The sequence below is a fragment of the Biomphalaria glabrata genome, chromosome 2 (assembly GCF_947242115.1).
Source record: "Biomphalaria glabrata chromosome 2, xgBioGlab47.1, whole genome shotgun sequence".
NCBI classification, from domain to species: Eukaryota; Metazoa; Mollusca; class Gastropoda; family Planorbidae; genus Biomphalaria; species Biomphalaria glabrata.
The window spans coordinates 9295663-9306619 of NC_074712.1; the positions used below are offsets into that span (position 1 = coordinate 9295663).

The following is a 10957-nucleotide window of genomic DNA, read 5'->3' on the forward strand; positions in this document are numbered from 1 at the left end:
TTTTTACCTTTAAATACCATATTTTAAATATATACAGTACAGTTACCAGTATATATTTATTGTGATATTTATTTATTTAGTTACTGGTACCTTAGAAATTTAAGATTTATTTAGTTACCTTAGAAATATTTTTAAGTAATTAACATTTCAATTAAAAGTGAAATTATTTTCCCATGTTAAAGAAATTTAAAAAATAATTACATAATCTTTTTAAGTACTGGTAGTTGAAGTCTTTATAGAATTAAGTTACTCTTTTAAGACAATGTTAAGTTTTATTTAGAGACTGCTAAATAACAGCATTATGATTGTCTACAAAAGATATAGGGTTATCAGTAATATATTTAAAGTAAATTTAGGTTGCTAATTTTGTTTCTTGTGCTGTTTCCTAACAGGTTGATTGCCCAAGAAATCTGGCCAAGTCAGTTACAGTTGAATAAGTCACCTTTTGTTGTTCTTATTTGTAAGTTAACTATGTTGTAAGCAAGCCAATGTGGGCCAAGTAACAATAAGATTTTCTTATTAAGTACCGGTAGACCTAATTGTTCAAATATTCAAGCTTGGTAAATTTTTTTCTTGTGTAAAAAAAAAGTGGACAAAATTGTTTTACAACTGTTTTATAATAGATGGTTATTAATATGTCCTGGATTCTCAATAAATTGATGGTATATTCTTGATAAATCTTTTGTATACGGTACTGATACCTGGGTACTAAAACACACAAATTTTGCCCCATAGCTGTACTTGTTAGAATGTACACATTCTCCCAATACCATGTAAAGGTATTATGAGGCTTTTAAATATGTACTGTAAACCTTTATGAAAAATATTTTACAGATACACTAATTAGTCTGGTTACTTAAACCATTTATCTTACACTAGAATAAACGGAAAAAGCTTTAGTTCCTAGCTTATTGCCTAAGTTGAGATGGTTTGTTGATTTGAAGATAAATTGTAGCTAGGAATGAAATGTTCTTCCTGGTTGCTTATAAATAAAAAAAAAAAAAAAAACTCGTTGTACATAATTATATTTATACATAAATATATATATATTGTTACTACTGAGTTGTCATGATTTATCAACATTGTGTACATATTAAATTAAATGATTGGTTTATTTGTGCTTTCATCTAATACTGTACTTTTATTTTAATTATGTGGGAAAATAGTTTGTACTTAACATTTTTTTTTTCATAATTCTTTTAATATTAGTATAAATAACTCAAAGCCTCCATTACTCTATTTAGATTTTTTTTCTTTGGGAGGGGCATGATGCTTACAATCATGAAACAATTTAAAATATCTCTTACAGAATATTTTTTAGTTGCAGATTTGACAATATCACCAAATGTGTATTGTACACAACATTCCTTTGTAATCTCCAAGATTTTGACTTTTTAAAAAAAATGTTTTTGTCGAAACTCATTGTACCTTGAAATGATCTGAGATTTTTTTTTAAAAACTTTTTATCTGATTATTAAAAAATTAGCTTTGTCCTTTACCACAAGCCATTATTCAGAACTGCTGCTGACATTGTTAAGTGATTGTGCCATGACATAGACCCAGAGATATCTGTGATAATAACAATCATTATTTAACAATCTCTGAGAGACCATTCAAAATGCTGGTGCAATCATCTCATTTTAAATAATGTTCACATTATCAATGAATTAGTATTCAATTTGTTAATTCAAATTAATTGAATGTTTATATTATACTTTGTTGACATCATGTATAAATTTATTACAAGATATAAAAAATCAGTTAATGCTTAATTTTAATCACTTGTATTTCTATTTTAAAGTGATATGTTGTCCTTAAAAGCTTTTGTTAAAGTTCTTTTAATTTTTTTTTTTAAAGGTATTAGGTTGGGATTTTTTAATTATGTAACTTAGAAAACACCATATGCTCAACTAGTGTGTACTTTTAAAATCTGGTGCATGCAAGTACACTGGGGACATCAAGCTTTATAGGTAAACTATTAGACAATAAATATTTATAAAATATTTACTTGAAAGAGTTTGACTTGTTATTTATTTTAAGAGAAAAATAAAAAAGCAAGCTAATACAGACAATGACAAAACAAAAAAAAAAACAATGAAATCCATAACAAGTCTTTATTTTTTATTTTTTTTAAACAAAATTCTACTTCAATTCTTTGACTGCCAAGCCTGGAGGTGAGAAAGAAAAAAAATAATTATAGTACCTGCCTAAATTGAAATTAAGAATACATAAATATATGCAATTTAACACACACAAAAAAAGTACTGTATCACAACACTCTTAACCAGGGATTTTGATCTGATGGGGAAAGCGTATTTGACAAGAGATTAACTAACATTCCACAGAACAACTAGCTCTAAAAGAGACTCAAATTTTTGTCAAAGACGTGCAACATCTGTGGAAAATTGTACTAAAAAAAAATGGCTCCCTAATGTTCCACTTGTTAACTCATATCCGGAGAATAATAATAAAAAAAAAAGTTTAACATAAAAAAAGATAGTGAAATTAAAATTATATACCAAGTTACTTGCTGAGAGTAACACCGCACTGAAAGTGTTAATACAGAACTTAAAAGTCCTGAAATCAACTAACTAATTTTATAAACCCTGTGCCAACATGAGAAATTAGTGAACAGTAATAATTACAGTTTCGTTTACATAATAAGTCATTTATTACAATTTTACTATCAAAAGATAGTACAAACAATCCAAAAATGTTTCAGTCCAGAAATTACAAAATTGCACATTTGTTTAGTAATGTTTCCATACCTACTATACTATCAAAAACAGGGCATTAGATGTAACTCATTGGGATATCAATGTTACTTAAATTTGTTAAGTAAACACTTCAGGGACACCCTCAAAGCTGAAAGCCTTCAGCAGACATGCCTACCCCCAAGACCCAGAATGTGGAACACTCAGGTTAAAAATGTGGAATTTTGGGCCCCAATGTGGAACATAAACGCGTTTGTTAGCAATACTGTACGCAATATAAATAAAACTTCAATTATATTACTTAAATAACAATACTAGTTTGCTTCTTATAAATTAGATGTAAATATTTTAATAATTAAAAGTAAGAAAACCTTTCATTCATAATTATGTCCTTTGTTTGAAATCAATAGTTCTAACTCCTAAATGATGAATTCTAACTAAAATGTATTCTAATGACCTAGACTCAAATGTTACTATATCTATTTTTATTTGTTACTACTAGTACTGACTAGATCTAGATTATTCTAGATCTACTTGATTATCTATCCTTTTCTAGGGCTCTACTCTAATCACTCTAGATGTTGTCTCTAGTTCTAGATCTAAAATAATTTAAGAGTCTACATTTGACTTACTAGTCTAGACCTACATCTAATAAGTCCTCTAAGTCTAAGAACACAGATTATAAAAATAATATTATAGATCTAGATTAGATCTAAATATTAATGTCTAGATCTATAGACTTATTCAACTTATTGAGAACTAAATTTATTACATAATGATAATGATACATAGAAATCTAGAATCTAATCTAATAATGTATCACCTTCCAAGTCTATTTCTAGATAGATCTAGATTTAGTATCATCGTCAAATCTAGTGCTATTCCTACTTTTACTTTTAGATCTAGAAAATAAACTAATAATTAATTTAGACTAAGTAATAATTTAAATAATACTACTAGACTCTAGATCTAAGTAGAATAGTAGATTTAGATCTATACTGTAGCCTTATTTAGGCCTTAGCCTTACCTTACTCAGTTACTGTGTCAGTGTGTCTTTTAGAAGTTAATTAATTACATTTAGGTCTAGATCTAGGTCTTTAATAACGTATTTTTTTAAAAATCATTTTCTTAGATTACTTAGAAACCTAAGAAACCAGTTGAGTTAGTGTTAGAATAATCACTTGAATAGTGAGTATTATCCTATTACTAACTAGATCTATTAGTGACGTCTAGATCTCATCTAGTGACTAGTCTAGACTAGTAGTAGAGCCATTGTCGGAAAAAGAAAGGGATTTGAATGGAACATTTGGCTTATAAGCACTAACTAGATTCTAAGAATAGATCTAGTATCTAGACCTAGAGTACTAGATCTAGATCTATGTCTAGATCTACTATGATCTAGCTCAACATTATCTTCGTAAATTTAGGACACACCGGGTCCGGGAGAAGATGAAATGTAAACAATAAACACAGACCTATATATATTTTATTTTGCATTCAGTATTTTAATTTCGCATTATTAATAAATAATGAAAAATTGGCGATTTTTTTTTTTTTTTTTGTGTCGGAATTCAGACTTGGCGGAACAAAAAATCGTGAATGCGGAACGGCGGAACATGTGAGCTTTTTTGATGCTTTTGCGGGACGGTTCCGCATAATGCGGGACTGTAGGCATGTCTGCTTCAGCATTGACCCTGCCACCTGAGAGACGAAAGCACATGGTATTGAATCATGGCGTGGTGCTGTAAAAAACTGGCACACAAATAGCAGAGGACAAGAATACAGCGCTGGCAGAAGAAAAGCATCAGAGAAAAAAGCAAGACATGACACATGCCCCAGCTGAAATAACGTCCCCAGTGAGCAGCCAAACATTCACAAACCCCAGCACAACGACAAAAGTAGTCTTCATTGAAAACATAAACCCAAGTGCAAAGCCCTCAGCACCCTGGATGACAAGTGGTCTTCATCAAACCACGATGGACTAACTATATATCTAGTTTGTTGAGAGGCTTAAAGTGTAGATATGAGAAGGAGCTCCTGGAGTAATAGTAGTATTTTCTAATACAATGATGCAATTTATTGTTTTACACTGACCTAAAAATGGCATCATAATTTCTATGAAGCTTTTCTAAATATGCTGTGGGCAGTGCTTTTGTTGTTGTTGTTTTTTTAGACTCTTAGCATAGCTGTATTTAACTCTTATAAACAAAGCCCAAGCCTTAAATATTTAGAAAACATTCAGAAGCTAAAAATTTTAAGTACCAGTAACTGTAAAAGCAAGCCTGATAGTGCAACATTGAAGGTTCAACTCAAGAGTTGCAAAATCATGCACAGTACAAATGTAAAGAGAAAATCTTGCAGCACACATGCATATTCAATAGGTTTAAAAGTAGCATCTTAGATTGGATTTGAGTAGACCAGGCTAGATGGAAATTCAGGTTATCTTGTGACCCTCAATGTTTCACAGCCATTAAAGCCTCTCATCTGTTTTATTCAAGCTCAAAAAAAAAAAAAAAAAAAATTCAATCCTTAAACTGCATGCATAAGCATCAGTATAATTAGTACCTGGAGGTAGAGACTGCCTCAATTTTTCTGCCTTCTCTCTATCCTGAATGACAAGTGTGTATAAGTAGCGACTGCAACGAACTTTAAACTTCACATTGTCTTTGTTTTTCTTGATCTTAACAGCTGGAAATTATATATACATATATAAATCAATAAAAAATCATAGATGAAACGTTTTTTTTCTAATTGACGCGTGTAGTATAACTAAGTTGTTTATTTTCTGTGTGTCCAGTGTCGGAAGGTCATGTTAACTATGTGTCGTTTTTAAATGTGAATCTTGTTTCAAAAAAAAAAAACAAGAAATTTGTTGTTATATCTGTGTTACTTCATTACTAGCTTCTGACTTTTAATAATGTACATATGATATACCATTGTTTGGCATCTACTTTTTTTTTAAGCATGCACATAAATACTTACTACTATGCCAGTATTATGTGACAGTTTATTGTATAGCTCCAGAAACATTGCAGTGCTTGTAATATTTGATATTAACCATATCTTTCTAATAAACCATTAATGAAAGTTATGTTATGGAAACACTGAATAGTTTTTTTTTTTTTGTCTAATTTCATTTGAGGTAACCAATGAATTAAAACAGTTTAAAACTATTTACCACAAGATTTAACATAATCATTAGTCAAAATATTCTCTAGTGTAGTTAAAATGTAAAAAAGCTCAGTAGTGTACACAAAAAAGAACTTTTCACCATAACAAGTAAGAGAGGGCAAGTTCTATGTGTCATCATTGCTCTTTTTTTTTTAAGCCAATTATTTTTATTATAAATATTAAGGTTCAGTTTAAGATTAGATTAAGAGAATACATAATAATTTTTGCAATAAATATTTGTCAAGATATTCACAAATCTGTGAAGATGTTAAAGATTAAAAAAAAAATGCAGATATTAACTTACACTTAGCATCCTTTCTTCTGGCTGTGAGAAGAAAATCTTTTATTTCATGGATCTGCTGAGGCTGAACAAAAAAAATAAATAAGTAGGTAATTTTTTTTTTATTCAAATAATCAGTATTGAAGAGAATTCATTAAGTAGTTATAGTTTAAAGGACATTCAAATAATAAAGTATTTACCATGATGACTATCTGTGTTCCTGTCAAATAATAAAAAAAAAAAAAATAATATATATATATATATATATATATATAAAAATATAAAAGTTTTAGACAATGTAAACTCTTACAACTATTACTATATATAGATAAAGCTCAGATGAGTACACTAAAAGAACTTATCACCATCATGACAAGTAAGAGAGGGCAAGTTCCATATGTCATCACAGCTTTGTACTATCAAAATCAAGTAATCGAAACAATAAAGCTGAAGACAAGCACTGGAAATCGTTTTGAAAAAAAAGATTTATGGTTAGCCTTAAAAAAAAAAAAAAAAAGATTTTCCCCTAAGTGTAGCCATTGAAAGTCTTACTATTTAGAACTAGTGGATTTTAAGTCAAAAAGTAAACTGTAATAGCAAAAGCTAGTAAAGATTGAAATTTCTCCCTAAATCTGATTATTATTTATCTATAATGGTGTAACTCTATTATTATTTATCTATAATGGTGTAACTCTATTATTATTTATCTATAATGGTGTAACTCTTTATTGCACAATTTTGGACAACATATTTTTTTTTGTCTAAAACCTGTCATACCTATCATATTCATAGGACATATGCAAGTAAACTATACGGAAGCCTAAATCCCTTATATACAGTTTCTATAGTAAGACGGTGACATTCTAATTTCCTATTTAATTTTCAAACACTTTCAACCTCTTTTTCATACATGATTGGCAATAAATTGAATTAGTGCAAAGTGTGTAGCTAGAAATAGGTTCTGTGATCAATTACTCTCACAACTAAACAAAGCTCAGATGAGTACACAAAAGAACTCCTCACCATCATGACAAGTAAGAGAGGGCAAGTTCTATATGTCATCACAGCTTTGTACTATCAAAATCAAGTAATCGAAACAATAAAGCTGAAGACAAACACTGGAAATCGTTTTGAAAAAAAAAAGATTTATGGTTAGCCTTAAAAAAAAAAGATTTTCCCCTAAGTGTAGCCATTGAAAGTCTTACTATTTAGTCAATTTAGAACTAGTGGATTTTAAGTCAAAAAGTAAACTGTAATAGCAAAAGCTAGTAAAGATTGAAATTTCTCCCCAAATCTGATTATTATTTATCTATAATGGTGTAACTCTATTATTATTTATCATAATGGTGTAACTCTATTATTATTTATCTATAATGGTGTAACTCTTTATTGCACAATTTTGGACAAACATATTTTTTTTTGTCTAAAACCTGTCATACCTATCATATTCATAGGACATATGCAAGTAAACTATACGGAAGACTAAATCCCTTATATACAGTTTCTATAGTAAGACGGTGACATTCTAATTTCCTATTTAATTATCAAACACTTTCAACCTCTTTTTCATACATGATTGGCAATAAATTGAATTAGTGCAAAGTGTGTAGCTAGAAATAGGTTCTGTGATCAATTACTCTCACAACTAAACAAAGCTCAGATGAGTACACAAAAGAACTCCTCACCATTATGACAAGTAAGAGAGGGCAAGTTCTATATGTCATCACTGCTTTGATGTTTTTTAAGACAATTTTTGATTGTGTAGTTTCAAGTCCTAGATACTAGTAGTATACATGATAATCCCTAAGTTCTCAAAAATTCAACACTAATAAAAAAAATCAACTATCTTGTCTTATGGTTTGTTACATTCAGTCTATTCAAGTCTATTGTGTTGTTTATTTACCCCTGGTCGTTGGACCCAACATCGGCATTGTCACATTGACTGATGACTGCGTATTTAGAATCTAGATCTACATCTATATTATGGGGTAGTTCCGGATCTCTTCTCAGTCACGTGAGTGTGTTGTTTACATTAATGACCTCATTGATTTCATTGAAATTTAAACATGAAAATAGATCTAGTCTAAATCTATACATCTTGAAAGGGAAACTACGATAGTTTTGACAATTTTTGACATATGTGTTTTGATTAACAGATAATGAATATATGATTTTTTTTTTTTGCAATAATAACTTAGAAATTGATGTTTTTCCGATGTAATTTTCCTGCGCATCCAAAACAGTCAGACTTTCACCGGGTTTCTATGTGACGTCACAAGTGCGTTTTAATCTATTGACTTATTGTATAACAGGAGACAATACAGCAAAGTTTACATTCTCGTAAAAGAAATATATCTTGGTCTAAGCAGTTAGATCTAGGATATTGTAAGCAAAGAAAAATTAGTATTAAAAGTAGATTTACATGCTTGACTAACCACGGCAGTGTGTATTTTCTCACCAGACCACTCAACACACAACAAACACTATCGCTTGGTTGTCTTGTCATGACCGACTACACATAGTCTCGACTAGCCTTACACTGACCAGTTTGTTCGAATCATTCAGACACACAATCTATTTACTTCTTGGGACAGAGTTAGGCTTTGATGAAAATGTTACTCTTTTTCTCGAGTTGATTATCCTAATGAATGCTTTTAGATCTATCTATACATGTATGTATATATATATATAACTGTATCATAGTTCTGGACTAGGCTGTCACTAAGCCTAACAGCTAACTGTAAGAATGAAGCGATATGAATTATGATTGGTCAAATCTAGTTTTTCTTTCAGTATTGTTGAGGGAAGTGACGTATGAACTAGCTTAAAACAAAATCTCATAGAACCCCAGGTTTTTTTTAGATGTCAAGAATTTACTGACTAATTTATTAAATATAAATGTTTCTAAGCATTTAAATACAAAATGGTAAAATGTTTATTATTACAACTTTTTACGCAGAATTTAAATATGTCAATAACTCAAATTTGAAAAACCATCCGAGTTTCCCTTTAGTTTAAGTAATAAAAAATATGTTACAATAATTCACTAATTTTTATGATTATTTAGTAGGTCTACTAGATCTAGGAATCTAGGCTAGCACTAAATTGACTAAATCTAGGTCATTCTAGGTCTACATTTTATCATAGGAAGATATTGCCATTATTGCCATGTACAAGACCACAGTCACGTGACTCTTTATAAAAAAAAGTCAAAGTAGGTCAGAGATTCAGAACTACCTCATCATATTTCATTGTAATTAATGATTCTATTTTAGATCTAATCTAGTCTAGAATCTAAAATCTAAAGTACTCTAGAAATAGTCTAGATCTAGGCATTTAAAATTTAACTTCATTCAAAGACTTCATTGATTCAATGTTATTCAATGTATCAAGTAGAAGTATAATCAAGCTCTCTCCAAACTGACCAAACATTTGCCCATTTAATAGCGATGTTACAATATCCGGTGACACACCCCTTTTTTTTAAATCAAAAAACTGTTTCGACTTTTTTCTGACATTTTTTAGACACACCTTAAAGGCGCACTTTGTTAACCTATTAATTGAATACTTCTCTGTAAAAGAGTTATAGTTTTTGATTGACCAATAAAAATGGCTTCCGGGAATGAAATTACGCTTTCCCACGTGGAGTAGAAGGTTACCAATTATTAGACTTAAAAAAAAGGTTCGATTTCCCTGTGTATTGTTTAAGAAGCTCAACATTCCCACGCCTTTTGACTCTCCAGTATTGTAGAGCATTTTTCTGGCTAAATTTCAGTGCTTTACTTTTCACATAATAATGAGCACTTTGGATGCTATTAATTTTTTTATATTTAGCAGTTGAATCTAATACTGGAGGCCATTGTTAACCATTGTAATTTTAGCCATCTTGTTTACATGCCAAGATAATAGTGATTGGTCAGATTGGTCATGTGACATCTAATAATTTTCTGATAGGTTGAATTATTATAGCAGTTAAAAAAAACTTAGACTGAAATGATGTCAAAATGGCTGACATTGATTTATTTCTGCAGTTACGCATTTTGAAATAGATGTAGATTTAGATCTAATGGGTATATAATAAGCAGCTTAGTGTTCAGAGATTTTAAAAACAATAAACCTTCCTTTGAAACATGTTTTTAGACTAGTTGTTTAATATATAAGAAATGGCAAGCATATTTATTCAACACATTCAAATCTCCTCACATCGTGCCCATTGGTTGCTATGATAAGGACAAGCACACATAAAAAATTTATTTTCTTTCAACCAGGAATCATACAGACATAATTCATATAAATTTAGAAGGCTCATTCAAATCTACAACATATCTGTCAAGAAGATTCTTAAAATAATTTTTCTGAAAAAAATTGTAACATTCCTACATTTAATCCTTTTATTCTCTATAAATTATAAAAAAAAACAATCGTATTTGTAGGATCCAGACTAAACGATTTGTTATAGACAGCAGCGTTAAAAAAAGAAACAGCAAAAATGCTGGTTGTTGACATATAGATTACATTACACATAACTGTCAATAGAGATATATTTTAAGCCACTGATACAAGTGATAGACGTCTAAATAGTAAATTGACTAAAAATCTAGCTAGACCTAGATCTATTTCTAAATTAGATAATCCTAATCTAGAAAATGAATTATGTCTTGTTTTAAGAAGCAGCTCTAATTATATTCATCTAAGACTTAAAACAACAATTAAGTGAGTAATTTTAAAACGCTAAAATACTAGATTAGAATAGATTGAGAATTTATTTCAAAATCCATAAGAAACCAACCTC

General features: G+C 29.7%; 1 protein-coding gene and 1 long non-coding RNA gene across 8 annotated transcripts in view; one reads left to right on the forward strand and one right to left on the reverse strand.

The window, feature by feature from the left end:
- LOC106067969 (glutamine--fructose-6-phosphate aminotransferase [isomerizing] 2-like) overlaps positions 1-2007 on the forward strand; it is a 55651-nt gene extending 53644 nt beyond the window's left edge. For all 7 annotated transcript variants that reach the window (XM_056019019.1, XM_056019017.1, XM_056019018.1 and 4 more), the window contains one exon: positions 393-2007. In XM_056019019.1, the coding sequence (XP_055874994.1) occupies positions 393-437 (45 nt within the window). In that variant the 3' untranslated portion in view covers positions 438-2007. The remainder of the gene's footprint in view (positions 1-392) is intronic.
- A 4358-nt stretch (positions 2008-6365) lies between these two features.
- Positions 6366-10957, reverse strand: LOC129924472 (uncharacterized). Its single transcript, XR_008776407.1, has 3 exons — positions 10906-10957; positions 7851-8205; positions 6366-6385 (listed from the first exon to the last, which is right to left on the reverse strand). It is a non-coding gene; the product is annotated as an uncharacterized LOC129924472 (long non-coding RNA).